We start from the raw sequence: 19,607 nt of genomic DNA on the forward strand, positions 1-19,607 counted from the left end.
TGATTTGGTTGTCTTGTGTTTTTTTGGCAATGTTGTGTCTTCTTTTGGTAATTTCTGGAAATTTTGGTATCTTTTTTGGGAAATTTACGTCTTTCTTGTGGTAATTTTGCAACTTGTTTGATCATTTTGTGTCTTTGGAAAATTACGTCCTTTTTTTGATCATTTTGTATCTTTTTGGGGAAATTTACATATTTTTTTGATACTTTTGCAACTTTTCTTGGTCATTTTGGGAAATGTTTTGTCTTTTTGGTCATTTTATGTCTTGTTTTGGTAATTTTGGATTTTTTTTGTCGGTCATGAGACAAATATCCGCTGAAAATCTGTTTACACAGAGCTGAGAGTAGAGGACAGGAGAGGCTGTTTACACAGACCGGAGAGGAGAGGCTGGAAACATGACAGTACTTCAGTATTTAGAAGATATAAAGCAAACATTCGAGACACTTCTGACCTCTGTGTTTATATATAAATTCCGTGAATCTATTTATTTAATTTATCAGATAAATTCTTTAAAAATATATGATTTCTGTCATTCTAACTGTGTTATTCTGCATAAAGAAAAGTTTGAGTTGTTCCCACTTCTAGTCATGATTGTGCTGATTCCATAGAGCACTTTTAAAATTGTTTTTATATATATTGCATTTAAATACAAGGCCACAGTGGCAAATCTACATGAAAAAAAGTTGCGGATTTAAGAGACAAAAGTGGGGAAAAAGCAACTTTTTTCTCCCAGATTCAACACTTTAAATCTCATAAATCTGTGCATTTTTTCCTGGTAGATTTGCCACTTTAATCTCGTAAACTTTTTTCTCAAAATATTACCCCCCTCCCCCGGGTCCAGATGTTTTTTTTTTAATTTGCAAGTATTTCATTTGTCCTATTAAGGGCTAAGACTAAACTTTCTAAATAGACAAGACAAAACACTACTGAAGAAAACCTGTTCAGAACTGAATTAGGTCAAAGTTTGTTCTTTTAGCTACAGCATCATTCTGTACTGATAGACTGATTATTGCATCTCTGTATAAAAGACTCATTTTGTGCTGGATTACATTTAATATCTAAAAATGTTAATATGAAATACTAAAGAGGAGAAGATCAGTGAGTGTAGAAGCAGTGAAGCAACACTGAAGCAGAATTTATGAACCACACCATGCCGAGGCCAGCTGGTACTTTATCATTTCTGTATGTTTTCAGAATAATTTCTCCTGTCTGATAATATAAAGTGAGAGTGTGACTGGTAGCTGCGGTGGAGTGGAGATGAAGGGATGTGAGCAGCAGAACACTGATGATGATGATGATGATGATGATTAGTTTCCATGGAGGAGATGTTTCATGTTTACAGCTTCTACATGATTAGTGCGTCTCACTCGTCCACTCGCCTATTAAAGCTTTCTGTTTGTGGCTGATTCAGTGATTCAGTGATTCAGTGATTCAGTGATTCAGTGATTCAGTGATTCAGGGGGAAAATATCTGCAGAGCAAACAGCAGCGAGAGAGTCGGCCCAGTGGGATCAGCTAGTCCTCAGCAGCTCCCGAGTCCACGTCGTTAAAGACTCGGCCATTCACCACTTCTACTGAAACACACTTTCACCAATTTCCTGCTTTATTTATGCCGAACGCTCCAAGTTTCCGCTCCAGGACCGAGGTCTTCCCTCAGAGGAACAACAGAGAGCCAGGGGCCCAACCTGCTGCTGGCTCTCCCAGGTCCTCAGGTCTCCCAGGTCCCTCCAGGTCCCCTCTGATACCTCCAGGTCCCCCAGGTCCCTCCAGGTCTCCCAGGTTCCCCCAGGTCCCCTCTGATCCCTCCAGGTCCCTTCTGGTCCCCCAGGTCCCTCCATGTCTCCCAGGTTCCCCAGGTCCCTCCAGGTATCCCAGGTTCCCCCAGGTCCCCTCTGATCCCTCCAGGTCCCCTCTGGTCCCCCAGGTCCCTCCAGGTCCCCTCTGGTCCCTCCAGGTCCTCCATGTCCTCCCAGGTCCCCTCTGGTCCCTCCAGGTCCCTCTGGTCTCCCTGGTCCCTCCATGTCCCCTCTGGTCCCTCCAGGTCCTCCATGTCCTCCCAGGTCCCTCCAGGTCCCCTCTGGTCCCTCCAGGTCCTCCATGTCCTCCCAGGTCCCCTCTGGTCCCTCCAGGTCCCTCTGGTCTCCCTGGTCCCTCCATGTCTCCCAGGTTCCCCCAGGTCCCCTCTGATCCCTCCAGGTCCCCCAGGTCCCTCCAGGTCTCCCAGGTCCCTCCAGGCCCCCTCTGGTCCCTCCAGGTCCCCTAGGTCCCTCCAGGTCCTCCAGGTCTCCCTGGTCTCCCAGGTCCTTCCAGGTCCCTCCCAGGTCCTCCAGGTCTCCCAGGTCCCCCCAGGTCTCCCAGGTCCCCCCAGGTCTCCCAGGTCCCTCCAGGTCTCCCAGGTCCCTCCAGGTCTTCCAGGTCCTTCCAGGTCCCTCCAGGTCCCTCCAGGAACAATCATTGTCCTGTTCTTTAGCTTCTCGTGTCCTGTTTGTTGTTTGTTTTATTTTTCATATGACGCTCATCTGTAATTACTGTTTATAAAAGTATTTGTCATCTTTTTGTCCTTGTAACCTTTAACATGAAACAATCTTTCTGTTTTGTTACCTTCTACATATGTTCTTTTAATAAACCCTGACCAACTAACTGTGTGTTTGGTTCACTTTGTCAGGTTACAATTTATTAAAAGCTTTGGTCACAATAAAAAAACACCATATTAATGGATGCCCCGAAATGCTTAAAATGGGTCATTTATAGCCTGTTGATACATGTAGGAGTATAGTCTGTCCAAAAATAGCAAAAAAACACCATATTATGGGATGTTCAAATGACCCTATAACAATAAGGTTGATTTTTGTCAAAATTGGTCAAATTTTAAAATGCCTCAAAATGCTTAAAATGGGTCAAATATAGTCTGTTAATATATGTGGTAGTATATTTTGTCTAAAAATAGCAAGGAAACACCGTATAATTGGATGTCCTAAAATGACCCTCTATAAAAAAGCCATGCTATAGCATGTTGGTTTTTGTTCAAATATAGTCTGTTGATACAACAGTTCCCATACCGGGAGTTGAACCCAGGCCGCCTGGGTTCAACTCCCGGTAGTATAGTTTTTCCAATAATAGAAAAGAAACACCAGATTTTGAGGTGTCCAAAAATGTCCCAGTCCAAAAAAAAGTCATACCATAGCATGTCGATTTTTTTTCAAAATTGGTCAAATTCTTGAACATTTTTGACAAAAATCAACTTTTTTTGTCGTAGGTCATTTTTGGACAACTCAAAATCTGGTGTTTTTTAATTATTTTGGACAAACTATACTACTACATGTATCAACAGACTATAAATGCTGCCTGGGTGAAAACCAGTAATCCTAACCACTAGACCATATGGGAACATATGCATCCTACATGTAGTATAGTTTTTCCAATAATAGAAAAGAAACACCAGATTTTGAGGTGTCCAAAAATGTCCCTCTCCAAAAAAAAGTCATACTGTAGCATGTCGATTTTTGTCAAAATTGTTCAAATTTTTAAATGCCTAAAAATGCTTAAAATGGGTCAATTATAGTCTGTTGATACATGTAGTAGTATAGATTGTTCAAAAATAATGAAAAAACACCAGACATTTTTTAAAATGCTTCAAAATGTTTAAAATGGGTCAAATATAGTCTGTTAATATATGTAGTCGTATATTTTGTCTAAAAATAGCGAGGAAACACCGAATAATTGGATGTCCTAAATGACCCTCTATAAAAAAGTCATGCCATAGTATGTTGATTTTTGTCAATAAAGGTCACATTTTTTTGATACATTTTGATACATGTGGTTGTATAGTTTGTCCAAAAATAATGAAAAAACACCAGATTTTGAAGTGTCCAAAAATGTCGATGTCGATTTTTGTCAAAAAAAGGTCATTTTCTTGAATGCCTTAAAATGCTTAAAATTGGTCAATTATATTCTGTTGATACATATTATAGTATAATATCTTCAAAAATGACAGAAAAAAAACAGATTATGGGATGTCTAAAAATGACCATCTAAAAAAAAAGTCATACTATAGCATGTCGATTTTCCTCAAAAATAGACAAATTTTAAAATGCCTAAAAATGTTTAAAAATGTGTCAATTATAGTCTGTTGATACATGTATCTGCTCAAAAATTACAGAAAAACACCAGATTTTGAGGTGTCCAAAAATGACCCCTGCAAAAAGTCATGTCGATTTTTGTCAAAATTTGTCAAATTTTTGAAATGCCTAAAAATGTTTAAAATGTGTCATTTATAGTCTGTTGATATATGTAGTATTATAGTTTGTCCAAAAATAATGAAAAAACACCAGATTTTGAGGTGTCCAAAAATGTCCCCCTCCAAAAAAAGTCATACTATAGCATGTCGATTTTTGTCAAAAAACGTCAAATTTTAAAATGCCTCAAAATGTTAAAAATGGGTCAATTATAGTCTTTTGGTGCATGTTATAGTATAATCTGTTAAAAAAATGACAGAAAAACAATTGAGAAGAAGAAACTATGTCATAGAAACTATGACCGACTTCTGACATTTTTCGACATACTATACTATGACACACCACACAATCCTTTAGTATTATTTCATTCTTTATAGAGTCACACAAGAACGAAGCACACAGAGATAAATTTTCAGTAGTTTTATTGAAAAATGCCTCTTCTGTTTTCAGAAATAAATAAGAAAATAAGGCTGTGGAATTCACAATCTGCAGCTGAAACATGACGCAGCGACACCACTCCTTTAATCTGCACGCAGGTTTCACTGCAGTCCAAACTGAGAAAATGACAAGAATGACAACAACTATGTTCTGATTAAGACAAAATGAAATGTAACCAAAAAAAAAAAAAAAAAAACATGTACTAAATATACACCACAGACATGCAATTCCACCTTTTTGTTAACATTAGCTGTGACGGATTAAAGGAAAACTGATAAATACTAAAAGTCAAGAGATACAAAATGAAAGCGGTGTGTAACTGCCATAATGAAACTGAAACACTGGATGAAAGGATTATATTTAACGTACTGTGATGCAAACATTTCCTCTCTTTCTTTCTTTGTGACAACGAGTGCACTGTTCAACACTGCTGCTTCATACAAACTGGATGCAAATATGTTACAAGCACAAGACACAAAAGTGGAAAAAAAAAAAAGAAAGCTCACAGGTTGTGGTTTTGTGTTTTTATGGATTCTTAACTTTTTTTTTTTTCTTCCATTTTCTCGCCTAAACTCCCTCCCGCACAATTGAATATTCACATACGTTTTAAGGCATTTAAAAAGGTCATTTTCCAATAAGATCGAGGTGTCAAACCCCGTTTTTATTTTTTATTATTTTAATGTGTGTGTGTGTATGATGTGCATGAATCTGAACACAGGTTGAACAAGAAAACAAACAAGAAAAAAGAGGCGTGTCTTATGATGTTAGCCTGTCGGACGCCTTCCGTGATAGCGATCTCTTTCGGCGCCGGTTTAGCGACAGCTCGTCCTCCTCGGGGACCGGGGCGACTCGGGTGTCGGGTTCAGGGGGGTACCGGCCTGCTCGGAGAGAGCGTGGGGGCCAGTTCAACACAGGGTTCACTCAACATGCACACAAACAACTCACATGTTTGTTTCTATGTGACTGTGACGGGTGGTTAGTAAACAGGAAGTGGGCGTGTCCAGCCTCAGCTCATACAGTAAGGAGCTACAGTACCACATAAACAACAACAACATGTTGTTTCAGAAGGGGAACTACAGGTTTATGCAGAGGTTTGTTCATTTATTTGCTTTTTTTTTTTTTTTTTTTTTACAATTTCTCCATTTAACCTGCAGCCTGTTGCACCAGATTTGTTCATTTCGAACCAGATAATCGACAGATTTTGATCATTTCTTACTGCAAAAATACCCAAAATCGTCTGGTTTCTGCTTCTAAATTGTCAATTCTTGATTTGCTTCTTTTCTTTTATAATCATACATAATGCAATGTTGTTAATTTTCAGATTAGAAAGATAAACTGACTTTACAGATCTCATTATTGTCTCATGTTATCTTCTATTGTTAAAAGGTTAAAAAAATAGACTTAGTAGTATCTACACCTTAGTTTAAATAATCTATTATTATGTTTATATAATCTGTTATATAAAATGCTAAAAATGGGTCAATTATAGTCTGTTGATACACGTAGTGGTATAGTATAAAATGTATATGTAAAAAATTACCCTCCTAAAAAAAGGTCATATTATAGTATGTTGATTTTTGTCAAAAATTGTATTTTTTTTTAAATGCCTAAAAATACTTAAAATGTTAATACATATTTTAGCTGATTTTTTTTTTTTTTTACAAAAATGACAGAAAAGTACCATATTTTTGGATGACTAAAAACCAGAAAAAAGTCATACTTTAGCATGTTGATTTTTGTCAAAAATTGTCAAATTTTAAAATGCCTAAAATGTTTAAAATGGGTAAATTATAGTCTGTTTATACATACTTTAGCAGATTTTTTTCCCTGAAAGATTACATAAAAACATCATATTATAGGATATCCAAAATCTGAAAAAAAGTTATACTATAGCATGTTGTTTTTCGCCAAAATTGGCAAATTTGAATATGCCTAAAAATGCTAAAAATGGTTAAATTAAAGTGTGTTGATACATATTATAGTATTATCTGTCCAATTAATAAATAATCCTTTAATGATACAATCGTGTTATATAAGGTGGACATGTGTGGTCCTTTTTAATTAAAGAGTCTGTTGTTATTCTCGTCCTTTTCAGGATTAAATGTTGCTCTCTATCAGATTTTAGTGAATTATTCGTGTGAAACTAACATGATAAATGGCTATTAAATGGTTACCGGGGCAACAGGCTGCAGGTTACCATGGAAACGTACAAGTTCTACAGTACTTTATACAGTTCACATCAGCATGAGAGGACACTGAAGAGCATTTAAAGCTTTGATGAACAGCCAATTAACCAATCAGAGGCTGGAGCTCAGGTTGGACACGCCCCCTTTTCACCCAACAATGTATCAATCAACAAAATAAAACATTTTCTACATAAACATCAAGTTGTTCTCTGTGTTTGCATTGTTAGTGTTTTAAACATACAGGTATAATAAACAGTATATAAAAGCTGGTTTGGGGGTGAAAAATAAAATTAAAATAAAAACCTTCTGGGGGTCACATGGGCAGGAAAATCAACAAATCCTTTCAAAATAAAATGAAAAAAAGAGGCGTTTTTGTTTGGCATTCAGCAAGCAGCAGGTTGTTGATTGTTGCAAGGCACAAGCTTCAGAACTACGATGTTAAACTAGATTTAGTTCACACATCATGTCCAAACATTAGTTTATTTACAGTTTCCACCTGACGGAGGTAAACAGAGTCGATGCCGCCGCCGCCGCCGCTGCTGCTGGAGACGCCGCCGCTCTGTTACACATCCCCCAACACGTGTTAGTATTTGTTTGTCTTGTTTGTTGTTGTTGTTGTTTGGTGCATGCTCCTCAGCGTTTCAGGGCGGTGCCTTCAGCTGCTGCTGCTGTTTGTGAGTCGTTGTTAGTTTCCCTCTTTCTTTCTTTCTTTCTTTCTTTCTTTCTGTTGTTGTTGTTGTTGTTGTTGTGTTGTTTTGTTAATGTTTTCCTTCGGCGGCGGGTTATCCTTTTTTTTTTTTTTTTTTTTTTTAAACAGCTCTAGAGCGTGTGAGCAAAGTGTTTCAGTTACAGGACTTTGTTTGTTTTTGTTTGTTTTTTCAGGAAGTCAGTGAAAGCAGCACAGGCGGCATAGAAAGTCTAATGTGAACCTGAAACAGGCCAAAGAGGATGAAGGGGTCAGTCAGGTCAAAGGTCAAAGCAGAGTAACTTCTCTCATGATTAGTTATCAACATGCATCAACCCTCCAGAAGAAGACTGCAACATCAGCACAGAGACTCCTTCACTGTCTCAAAGTCACCTTTACTGACTGATTCAGAGCTCTGGAGCGAGGTGGAAGAAGAGTTCACATCCCTTATGGACGTTTGGTTTGTTACCATGGAGACCAAGGATCCTAACGATGTCATTTTTTGAGATATCTTCATCAAATCTGAACTGGGAGGAAGTCATTTTTTATACTTTAAGTCCTGATTGAAATAAATGAGATCTGAGTCACGTTTACTGACTGATTCAGAGCTTTGGAGCGAAGTGGAAGAAGAGTTCAGATCCCTTAAGGACATTTGGTTTGTTACCATGGAGACCAAGGATGTTATTGGAGTCTCCATAAATACATTATCATAGTTATTATTATTATGATAATTATAAAAACCTGTGTAAAATAGTCATAGTCGCTTTAAACGAGAAAATTATTTGCAGGTTAATTCATAATTTAGATAGTAATAAGAAGAGTTCAGATCCCTTATGATGGACATTTGGTTTGTTACCATGGAGACCAAGGATGCTATTGGAGTCTCCAATAATCATGATTATTATTATGATAGTTATAAAAACCTGTGTAAAATAGTAATACCTTTTTTTTCCAAGAAAATAATTTGCAGGTTAATAAATAAATTAGATCGTAATAATAATAAGTGTTCAGATCCCGTATAGACATTTGGTTTGTTACCATGGAGACCAAGGATGCTGTTGGAGTCTCCAATAATCATAATTATTATTGTTATGATAATTATAAAAACCTATGTAAAATAGTCATAGTTGCTTTAATTGAGAAAATAATTTGCAGGTTAACTCCAGAGTGTTACCTTTCAACAGATTTACTTCAAACTATTCAAGAACAGCTTTCAATTTACTTTAAGTAAAGTAATTTACGTCAATTTACGTAAAGTAAAAGGTGAATTTATACTTGAGTATTTCCATTTTATGTAACTTTTTACTTCTACTCCACTACATTTAGCTGACAGCTTTAGTTACTTTTCAGGTTGAGATTTAACATAAAAAAACATAAAACATTTAAAGTAATTAGACCTTTTTTTTTATTAAACTTTATTATAGTATACTAAGTAGGTAAAATGAGCCCTATCTTTATAAAAATTAAAATGGTTATTGATGCAAATAATCTAATAATATATCCAGATGATATAAAACATTCTGAGTAATTTTACTTTTGATTTCTTGAAGACATTTTTTATACTTTTGTACTTTTACTTCAGTAAGTTTTGAATACAGGACTTTTACTGCAATGGAGTAATTTCACAGTGTGACATTAGTACTTTTACTTCAATAAGAGACTTGAATACTTCTTCCACTGATGGTATCTCGTATATTAAACAGGTGTAGAAACAGAAATTATCACATAAACGCGATAAAAAGTATGAGTAAAAAAGTTGTTCAACAACTTCAGCTGTATGAGATTCTTCCTGTTATAAATGACTTTAGTGACATTTAGATGAAAGATATTCTTCTCTTTGTGCGCTAGCAGTTTCCCCCTGCTCCCAGTCTTTGTGCTAAGCTAAGCTAAGCTAAGCTAAGCTAGCGTCTCAGAGGATCTGTGAGGATGTTGCAGCTCCTTTAAACTTTGTTCCCGTTAAAGCTGCAGCTGACTGGATGTTGTAGTTTAAAGGGTCGTACCTCCGTATCCCTGCCCGTTGTAAGGAATACCCACACACTGGGAGGAGTCGCAGTACCCAGGAGGTCCAGGAGGTCCTCGCACCCCCGCGTACCCGGGACGTCCAGGGGGGCCACGAGGTCCAGCAGAGCCTGAGGGTCCGGGGGGTCCTGTTCTACTCTCTCCCTGTGGACCTGAAGGAGGGACACAACAAACCAGTTCATCAGTGATTTTATTTATGTGTTTATGTGTGTGTGTGTGTGTGTGTGTGTGTGTGTGTGTGTTATTTATGGGTTAGTGACAAATAAGGGTTGGCAAGATGTCAAAAAAATGATAAATAATAAACACTTCCTCCACCTACATTGTATTTAAGTGGACTTATACATATAATAACTTTTGTTGAGGCAGTTGTTTTTTTTTACTCCTTTTGATGTTTTATTAATGGAAAAAAATAATTTGCAGGTTGATAAATAATTTGCAGTCAACTTTAATAACGTGTGAACGTTTGTTGATTCAGCGGGGAGATTTAAAATACTTTACTTAGACTGTGAAGTAATTAAGCAGTTATAAAACGACCATTCACATAACATTAATCTAAATGCAACTTTTTGAATAATTGATGGAACATTTGAGTCATTTATCAAGCAAAAATGCCAGAAATGAGCAGGTTTAATCTTCTCAAATACAAGAATTTATAACATATAAGATGCATTTTTTTATTTTGACTGTTTAAGGAATTTAAAGTCATTGATTTAAACTTTCAGCAGCTTTTTTTTACTCCTTTAGGCATTTTATTAATCAAGAAAGTAATTTAGAGGTTAATTAATAATTTGCAGCCAACTTTAATAACGTCAGAGGGCCTAAAAGATTTCTAGAGGATCAGATTCAACAAAAAGTCTCATTGATTCAATACTTTACTTAGACTGTGAAACAACTAACGGGTTTGTAAATGATGATGCAACTTTTTGTATAATTGTTAAAACATTTGAGTCATTTTTCCAAGTAAAAATGCCAAAAAATAGCAGGTTTAAACTTCTCAGATATCAGGATTTATATCATATCAGATGCATTTTATTATTTGGACTGTTGGTCGGATAAAACAAGGAATTTAAAGACATCAATTTAGACTTTCAGGCAGCTTTTTTTTTTACTCCTTTTGAAGTTTTATTAATCAAGAAAATTATTTGTAGGTTAATAAAGAATTTGCAGCCGACTTTAATAACATGAGAAGGCCTAAAAGTTTTCTTATGGATTAGATTCAACAAGGTTTGTTGATTAACGGCTAAAAAAAGAGCTTTCTCCAAGCATCAAAAAAAGGAAAACTCTACTTTTATAACCAATGAATAGTTTAAAGCACATGTGAAGCAAGAACAGCAAACATTTGCTGTTTCACTCGTGACAATAAAGAGAAAATATTTGTTTTCTGCTCTGTTGGTTTGGACAAAACGAGGCATTTGATGTCATTTTTCAAGCAAAAATGCCAAAATTTAGCATGTTGAATTTCCTCAAATATAAAGATTGATAACATATGAGATGCATTTTGTTATTTAGACTGTTAATTGGATAAAACAAGGAACTTAAGGACATCTTGTTGGACTTTTGACTCGTTTAGATGTTTTATTAATAGAGAAAATATTTTGCAGGTTACTAAAGAATTTGCAGCCGACTTTAATAATGTCAAAGTTTGATGATTCAAGACTAAAAAAGAGCTTTCTCATCACTTGTAAATTCAAACGAAGCATCAGAAAAAAGGAAAACTCAACTTTTATAACCAATGAATAGTTTAAAGCACATGTGAAGCATGAAGAGCAAACATTTGCTGTTTCACTCATGTGACAATAAAGAGAAAATATTTGTTTTCTGCTCTGTTGGTTTGGACAAAACGAGACATTTGATGTCATTTCATCGGCTTTTACAACTCGTGAATCTCATTATTCAAACATTTAATAGACGCAATGATCAATCAGTAATGAGTTATAATAAAGTATTTGCAGTTGAAGTTCATCTGCATCCATCAGATCAGTGAACCATTAAAACTCACATCTTCTAACAGCCTGTTTTTATATTTAATGGAGCTTTTATAAAAAGCGCTGACACGGAGAGTGAGTGACTCTGCTCCATGTGTTTGTGTTTTATGATATTTGAACAATAGAAAACCGTTTATAACTCGTGTTGTGTTCCTGTAAAAGAGCCCAAAGTTTAAACTCTGGGGGGCGTTTGATAATTACAGCTGCGTGTCTCCGTCCAGCTGGAGGAAACATCATCTGCTCTGTTTTTAACCCTTTGATGCACAACATGGCTCTAAAATAAATGTTATTTAATGCTGCTGTGTGTTTCTCTGCTCTATCTTTTCATATCAACTTATTTTATGATTGAATATTTCAAATATTTTTTTAAATATCTTGTTTTTGATAACAACAGATCATTATTTCCATTTTGCCTCTCATACTTTATGAAGAAAAAACGTTTTTGTATTATTACATAGCTAACAAATTGGCTAAGTAGCTTGCTAAGCTAACTATTTAGCCAAGAACTTAGTTAGCTTAGCAAGCAACTTAGCTAAATATTTAGCCAAGAAGTTAGCTAAGTGGTTAGCTTAGCAAGCTACTTAGCTAAAAAAATGTATATGGATGAACTGATAATTATTTCCATTTTGCCTCTCGTACTTTATGAAGAAAAACATTTTTGTATTATTACATAGCTAACTACTTGGCTAAGTAGCTTGCTAAGCTAACTATTTAGCCAAGAACTTAGTTAGCTTAGCAAGCAACTTAGCTAAATACTTAGCCAAGAAGTTAGCTAACTAGTTAGCCTAACAAGCTACTTAGCTAAAAATGGATATGGTTCATTTTTTACCCATGTTGTGTATTAGAAGAGTAGTGACACAAAAAGGGATTTTATTAAAAAATGAATGAAGGAAAACATAAAATGAGGATGTATGATGATCAAAAACAAACTAATTGAGGAAAACCTGGAATACTGAATGATGAAAATAATTTATTGTAAAGAACATAAAAACTCTGTTGGGTGACTTTAGACCATGTTGTTGTGCATCAAAGGGTTAATGATCTGGTGTGTTCTGCTGCTGACTGTTGGGATCAACAACTGGAACATCAACATGAAGAAAGCTCCAGGAGACGATCCTTTTCCCTCCCTGAGCTCCGTCTAGACACGACACAAAGCCCTGCTGGAAACTCTCCTCCTCCTCCTCCTCCTCCTCCTCCTCCTCCTCCTCCTCCTGCTCCATGTGTTGTGAATGAATGAGTCAGTGGTGTCCCCTTCCTGCTGCAGGACCTTCCTCTGTGACCCTGTTCCTCTGCTTGGTAGATGTGTGATTGGTGCAGCAGCTCTGATGACATCATCTCTCTGTTTCAGCTGCAGCTTCACTTTAGCTTCACATTCTGATGCATGTTTAGATATTTGACGTTCAAATCCTGCAGTATTGGTGTTCAGTCCCAGCCAACGTTATAATAGTTTTGGATTTTTATTATTAGTCTTAGTTTTAATTTCATTGTCATTTTTTGTTTTCAAATTCAGCTACTTTTAATGAGTTTTTAGAGTGTGTGTGCTAGTTTTAATGAGATTTGTTTGCTAGTTTTAGTTAGATTTTAGAGTGTGTTTGCTAGTTTTAATGAGTTTTTAGAGTGTGTTTGCTAGTTTTAATGATATTTTAGAGTGTGTTTGCTAGTTTTAATGCTTTTTTTAGAGTGTGTTTGCTAGTTTTAATTTGTTTTTAGAGTGTGTTTGCTAGTTTTAATTTGTTTTTAGAGTGTGTTTGCTAGTTTTAATTTTTTTTTAGTGTGTTTGCTAGTTTTAATGAGTTTTTAGAGTGTGTTTGCTAGTTTTAATGATTTTTTAGAGTGTGTTTGCTAGTTTTAATGATTTTTTTAGAGTATGTTTGCTAGTTTTAATGATATTTTAGAGTGTGTTTGCTAGTTTTAATGAGTTTTTAGAGTGTGTTTGCTAGTTTTAATGAGATTTTAGAGTGTGTTTGCTAGTTTTAATGAGATTTTAGAGTTTGTTTGCTAGTTTTAATGATTTTTTTTAGTGTGTTTGCTAGTTTTAATGTTTTTTTTAGAGTGTGTTTGCTAGTTTTAATGAGTTTTTAGTTTGTTTGCTAGTTTTAATGAGATTTGTTTGCTAGTTTTAATGAGATTTTAGAATTTGTTTGCTAGTTTTAATGATTTTTTTTAGTGTGTTTGCTAGTTTTAATGATATTTTAGAGTTTGTTTGCTAGTTTTAATGATTTTTTGAGAGTGTGTTTGCTAGTTTTAATGATATTTTAGAGTGTGTTTACTAGTTTTAATGAGTTTTTAGAGTGTGTTTGCTAGTTTTAATGAGTTTTTAGAGTGTTTGATAGTTTTAATGATATTTTAGAGTTTGTTTGCTAGTTTTAATGAGTTTTTAGAGTGTGTTTGCTAGTTTTAATGAGTTTTTAGAGTGTGTTTGCTAGTTTTAATGAGTTTTTAGTTTGTTTGCTGGTTTTAATGAGTTTTTAGAGTGTGTTTGCTAGTTTTAATGAGATTTTAAGAGTGTGTTTGCTAGTTTTAATAATAATTTTTTAGAGTGTGTTTGCTAGTTTTAATGATTTTTTAGAGTATGTTTGCTAGTTTTAATAATAATTTTTTAGAGTGACCAAAACTTTTCACAACTTTTTTTTGTTTAACTGATGCAGTTTTGGTTGTTTCAGCCACATTCTCAACAAGAACAAGTGCAAAAACATGAAGATGAAGCCTCATACATGGATTTAACCTCACAGATCTTCTGTTTTCAGCTTTGGGTCTAATCCTAAACCTTCCTCCACCTCAAACCTACCTGGTCAGGTGGGTTTAAGACTTTAATAATCAAACTTTTAAACTTCAATTTCAGTATTATATTGCATCTAAGCCTCTGCATGAATTCTGTGCAGGCAACTATACGGTTAAAAATGAGACTTAAGAGTGAAAAAAGCCTCTAAAGAACTTGCAAAAGTGCTAAACTTTTAAAAAGAAACCAGCAAATTTAAAAGATCCCTCTTCACTAGTCGGTTTTGCAAGTAATTTTATAAAAGAAAACATGATAAACCAATAAGAAAGATGAACCCTTCAGCCTATTTGGTCTGACACTATCAGCAGTGGAGGTTAAGTGTTTTCTGAGTGAAATCAGTGTTACAATAACTTCTGCATCAACTATTCAATCTGCATGGAGATTATAGAGAGTAGATTATAATAAATAAAGAGACGTACCAGCAGGTCCTCTGGGTCCTTTCTGTCCCACTCCTGACAGTCCTCGTTCACCTTTCTCTCCTGCAGGCCCTGAAGGCAACACACACAGTCACAATCTGTCTGCACACAATGTTTCACTACATGATTCATATTTAGTCATTTATCAGAAGCTTTTATCCAAAGAGACTGACAGAGAAAGGGAAACAATCAAGGTCTAGTGGGATAAGAGCTGTTAGTGCAGCAATAAGTGCTAAAGAGGATTCTTTAAGGAGTTGAGTTGTCATGTGGTTTATAATGAGAACTGTAAAACTTATGCAGCATTGATAGAAACCAGCATGTAAACCAGGGCTCTCAAACTCTAATTACCTAGGGACCGCTGGAGGCAGTTTCACAATGACACAAAATGACCAAAAAATACACAGAATTATTTAAAAAAAAGACACAAAATGACCAAAAAACACACAAAATTACAAAAAAATACACAAGATGACAGAAAAAAAACCTAAATTACTTAAAAAAGACACAAAATGACCAAAAAAGACACAAAATGACAAAAAAGACACAAAATGACAAAAAAAAGACACAAATGACAAAAAAAAGACACAAAACGACTAAAAAAAGACACAAAATGACAAAAAAAAGACACAAATGACTAAAAAAAGACACAGAATGACAAAAAAAGACAAAATGACAAAAAAAAGACACAAAATGACAAAAAAAGACACAAAATGACTAAAAAAGACACAAAATGACAGAAAAAAAACCTAAATTACTTAAAGGAGAAACAAAATGACCAAAAAAAGACATTAAAGGGACCTTCCACACACAACATGTTGTGTGTTGCGGGCTGTAAGTTTGAGACCCATGAGACATTTTCCATGGTTTTCTTTATAATAATTTTGGTTATTATCAATAAAACCATGTTTGTCCAAACAAATGTTAGTTGTAGCAGACATTAAAATGAATCAGAAAGTGAAGATAAAGGAGGTCTGATAGTGTTCTCCATGCTTCTATATGATGATAACTGTGATAAAGTCTCAGCCTGGTCCCGTACCTCTCTCTCCCTGCTGTCCCGGGGATCCTGGACTTCCGGGGAAGCCGTTCCTTCCCGCCGAGCCGGGTTCTCCGCGGGCTCCCTGTCTGCCGGTGGCCCCGGGGGGCCCCGGGGGACCCGGGTTGTTGCTGCGGTAGTTGCCGTTGGGGATCTGGTTGAGTAGCGTGTTGATGCGGGTCATTTGAGCTGCAGAGGAACAGAAACAGTCAGAAGAACAGGAACAGGAACAGTCAGAACAGTCAGAAGAACAGGAACAGTCAGAGGAACAGGAACAGAAACAGGAACAGTCAGAGGAACAGGAACAGAAACAGGAACAGTCAGAGGAACAGGAACAGAAACAGTCAGAAGAACAGGAACAGGAACAATCAGAAGAACAGGAACAGAAACAGTCAGAAGAACAGGAACAGGAACAATCAGAAGAACAAGAAGAGGAACAGTCAGAAGAAGAGGAACAGAAACAGGAACAGGAACAGTCAGAAGAACAGAAACAGTCAGAAGAACAGAAACAGTCAGAAGAACAGGAACAGTCAGAAGAACAGAAACAGTCAGAAGATCAGGAACAGTCAGAGGAACAGAAACAGGAACAGTCAGAAGAACAGGAACAGGAACAGTCAGAAGAACAGAAACAGTCAGAAGAACAGGAACAGTCAGAGGAACAGAAACAGGAACAGTCAGAAGAACAGGAAGAGGAACAGAAACAGAAGCAGTCAGAGGAACAGGAACAGGAAGAGGAACAGTCAGAAGAACAGGAACAGAAACAGTCAGAGGAACAGAAACAGTCAGAAGAACAGGAGCAGAAGCAGTCAGAGGAACAGAAACAGTCAGAAGAACAGGAACAGAGACAGTCAGAAGAACAGGAACAGTCAGAGGAACAGAAACAGAAACAGGAACAGAAACAGAAACAGTCAGAAGAACAGGAACAGAAACAGAAACAGAAACAGTCAGAGGAACAGAAACAGTCAGAGGAACAGAAACAGAAACAGGAACAGAAACAGAAACAGTCAGAAGAACAGGAACAGAAGCAGTCAGAGGAACAGAAACAGTCAGAAGAACAGGAACAGTCAGAGGAACAGAAACAGAAACAGTCAGAAGAACAGAAACAGTCAGAAGAACAGGAACAGTCAGAAGAACAGGAACAGAAACAGTCAGAAGAACAGAAACAGTCAGAAGAACAGAAACAGTCAGAAGAACAGGAACAGTCAGAAGAACAGGAACAGAAACAGTCAGAAGAACAGAAACAGTCAGAGGAACAGAAACAGAAACAGGAACAGAAACAGAAACAGTCAGAAGAACAGGAACAGAAACAGAAACAGGAACAGAAACAGAAACAGTCAGAGGAACAGAAACAGTCAGAGGAACAGAAACAGAAACAGGAACAGAAACAGAAACAGTCAGAAGAACAGGAACAGAAACAGAAACAGGAACAGGAACAGAAACAGAAACAGTCAGAGGAACAGAAACAGTCAGAGGAACAGAAACAGAAACAGTCAGAAGAACAGGAACAGAAACAGAAACAGGAACAGAAACAGAAACAGAAACAGTCAGAGGAACAGAAACAGGAACAGAAACAGGAACAATCAGAAGAACAGGAACAGAAACAGGAACAGAAACAGAAACAGTCAGAAGAACAGAAACAGTCAGAGGAACAGAAACAGAAACAGGAACAGAAACAGAAACAGTCAGAAGAACAGAAACAGTCAGAGGAACAGAAACAGAAACAGAAACAGGAACAGAAACAGAAACAGTCAGAAGAACAGGAACAGAAACAGAAACAGTCAGAGGAACAGAAACAGGAACAGAAACAGGAACAGTCAGAAGAACAGGAACAGATACAGTAAATATGGCTGAGTCAGCATTGAGCCTGTCCAGCTGTCCATCCCAGACTGACCTGAGACCAGCCCCTCGCAGACCTGTCTGGCGATGGAGCGCATCATGTTCTGAGGAGCAAAGTCGCCCTGCAGACACACAGAGACCAGTTAGAGGAAGATACGGGAAGGATTTAATACCAAACATCTCTTGTTCTGAAATATTAGACTAATGTTTTATTGAAGTTTGTTTCCTCACATAAACACAAAAATAGCTGATAAGAGTTTCATTTAAGAGCTGATTTCTAGACATTTAACATGGTTTTCTTCATAATAACCAAAATAATTATATATAAAATATATATAAAATTAAAAAGGTAAATAATAATTATTATTATTTACCTTTTTAATATATATATATATATCACGTCTGATTGATTTCCTGACTGCTCTCTGTGTTGACTCATATTCAGTTTTTGTGTCATGTTGCCACTATCACACATGCAACCGAATCAGTGGTACCAGACATAAAACAAACTTTACCCTCGAACAAATTTTGTGCAACGTCCGATGTTCCCACGTCTGAATCAAGGTTATTATAGTTAACGAAAACTAACAAAATAACAAAACCTAGAATTGAAAAAAACAAAAACTAACTAAAATTAAAGTGAATATGTCCTTCGTTTTCGTCTTTGTCAACTTTTTCAACATAAATAATCCTTTTTTGGTGGATATGAACTGAACTGAAACTTTTGTCAAACTTTTTCCTTGTGATGAAAATGTTTTGATCACACAAAGATCCTTAATATAAGATTTCTCAGTACAACAAGAACATGTTGTCTTACCAGGTAATTTATCTCAATGTTGAGTCTGAAACTACATATTTCTAAAAAAAAATCCCAGAAAAAACAGAGGAAACTGCTCTGGAACAACTGAAATCATCTTTGTGTTTTGGCAGTAACTTGTCTTGACAGATATTAATCCTAAATAACTTATTACAGGATGTTTTCTTGCTTCTGCTTCAATTAATTTCTCTCACTTTGGATTCAAACTTCTGGATATAATTCATAAAAATAGATTCAGATGTATTCACTGTCTCTCTCTTTTTATTGTGTACATTTATTAAGTTCATCTTACTTATAATCATGCATATCTTCTTAGTTTCCATCTCACCAGCTTATTAATTAAAGACATTAATTAAACCAAAAATAACTTTGTTATACAGCTAAAGAAAACAATCTAAATCAGCATTTGGAACCTGTGATGCCTGTTTTGTTGTTTTCTCATGCATCCATTCATTCTGTTCTTCTGCTTCAAACAAGTTCTCTCACTTTGCATTCAAATATAATTTATTAAAATAGATTTAGGTGAACTCACTCTCTCTCCCTTGTCTCCCTTCGGTCCGAGGGCGCCCTGAAAAAAACAAAACATTAAACCGTTTAGTTGTCATAAAACCATTTAAAGTCCACCCAGAATTCCAAAGTGAGACACTCACAGGAGAGCCGTTGTTCCCGGGGTTTCCTGGTTTCCCTGCAGCTCCTGATACTCCTGGAGATCCTGGAGGTCCCTGAGAGGAAACACAAGGTCATGTGGAGAATCTTAATAGACGACAAGAGTTTCAAGTATCAAGTATCAAAAAACAGATAGACAAACAGGTCCTTGGTCCGAACAACAACTGTTTTTGGAGCAGTTTTTCTAATTCTGTTACTATAAACCTAATGTTCGTGCATCAGGTCTCATGATTTCATGGTTTTTTATTCCAAATGGTGCAGGCAAACTAAAGTTTTGCTGACATGATGATGGAAAAAGATAATTTCATTTTGTTGTATTCGAGCAGCTATTCTCAACCTTGGGGTCGGGACCCCAATTGGGGTCGCGAGATGATTTCTGGGGGTCGCCAAATCATTTTGGAAGTCAGCTCTGTCTCCACTGTGTTAAAGTGTTCATGTGTTTGTCTTTTTGGTCACTTAATGTCTTTTTTTGGTCATTTTGTGGGTTTTTTTTTTGTCAATTTGTGTCTTTTTTGG

General features: G+C 36.2%; 1 protein-coding gene across 1 annotated transcript in view; it reads right to left on the minus strand.

The window, feature by feature from the left end:
* Positions 1 to 4,636: 4,636 nt before the first annotated feature.
* Positions 4,637 to 19,607, minus strand: part of col12a1b (collagen, type XII, alpha 1b) — a 226,376-nt gene continuing 211,405 nt past the window's right edge. Inside the window, exons 69-75 of the mRNA XM_059355858.1 lie at positions 19,076 to 19,147; positions 18,958 to 18,993; positions 17,664 to 17,730; positions 15,776 to 15,961; positions 14,743 to 14,811; positions 9,541 to 9,711; positions 4,637 to 5,547 (exon numbers count right to left, since the gene is read on the minus strand). Coding sequence (XP_059211841.1) covers positions 5,426 to 5,547; positions 9,541 to 9,711; positions 14,743 to 14,811; positions 15,776 to 15,961; positions 17,664 to 17,730; positions 18,958 to 18,993; positions 19,076 to 19,147 — 723 coding nt within the window. The 3' untranslated portion in view covers positions 4,637 to 5,425. The remainder of the gene's footprint in view (positions 5,548 to 9,540; positions 9,712 to 14,742; positions 14,812 to 15,775; positions 15,962 to 17,663; positions 17,731 to 18,957; positions 18,994 to 19,075; positions 19,148 to 19,607) is intronic.

Source organism: Centropristis striata, chromosome 18 (assembly GCF_030273125.1).
Source record: "Centropristis striata isolate RG_2023a ecotype Rhode Island chromosome 18, C.striata_1.0, whole genome shotgun sequence".
Classification (NCBI taxonomy): domain Eukaryota; kingdom Metazoa; phylum Chordata; class Actinopteri; order Perciformes; family Serranidae; genus Centropristis; species Centropristis striata.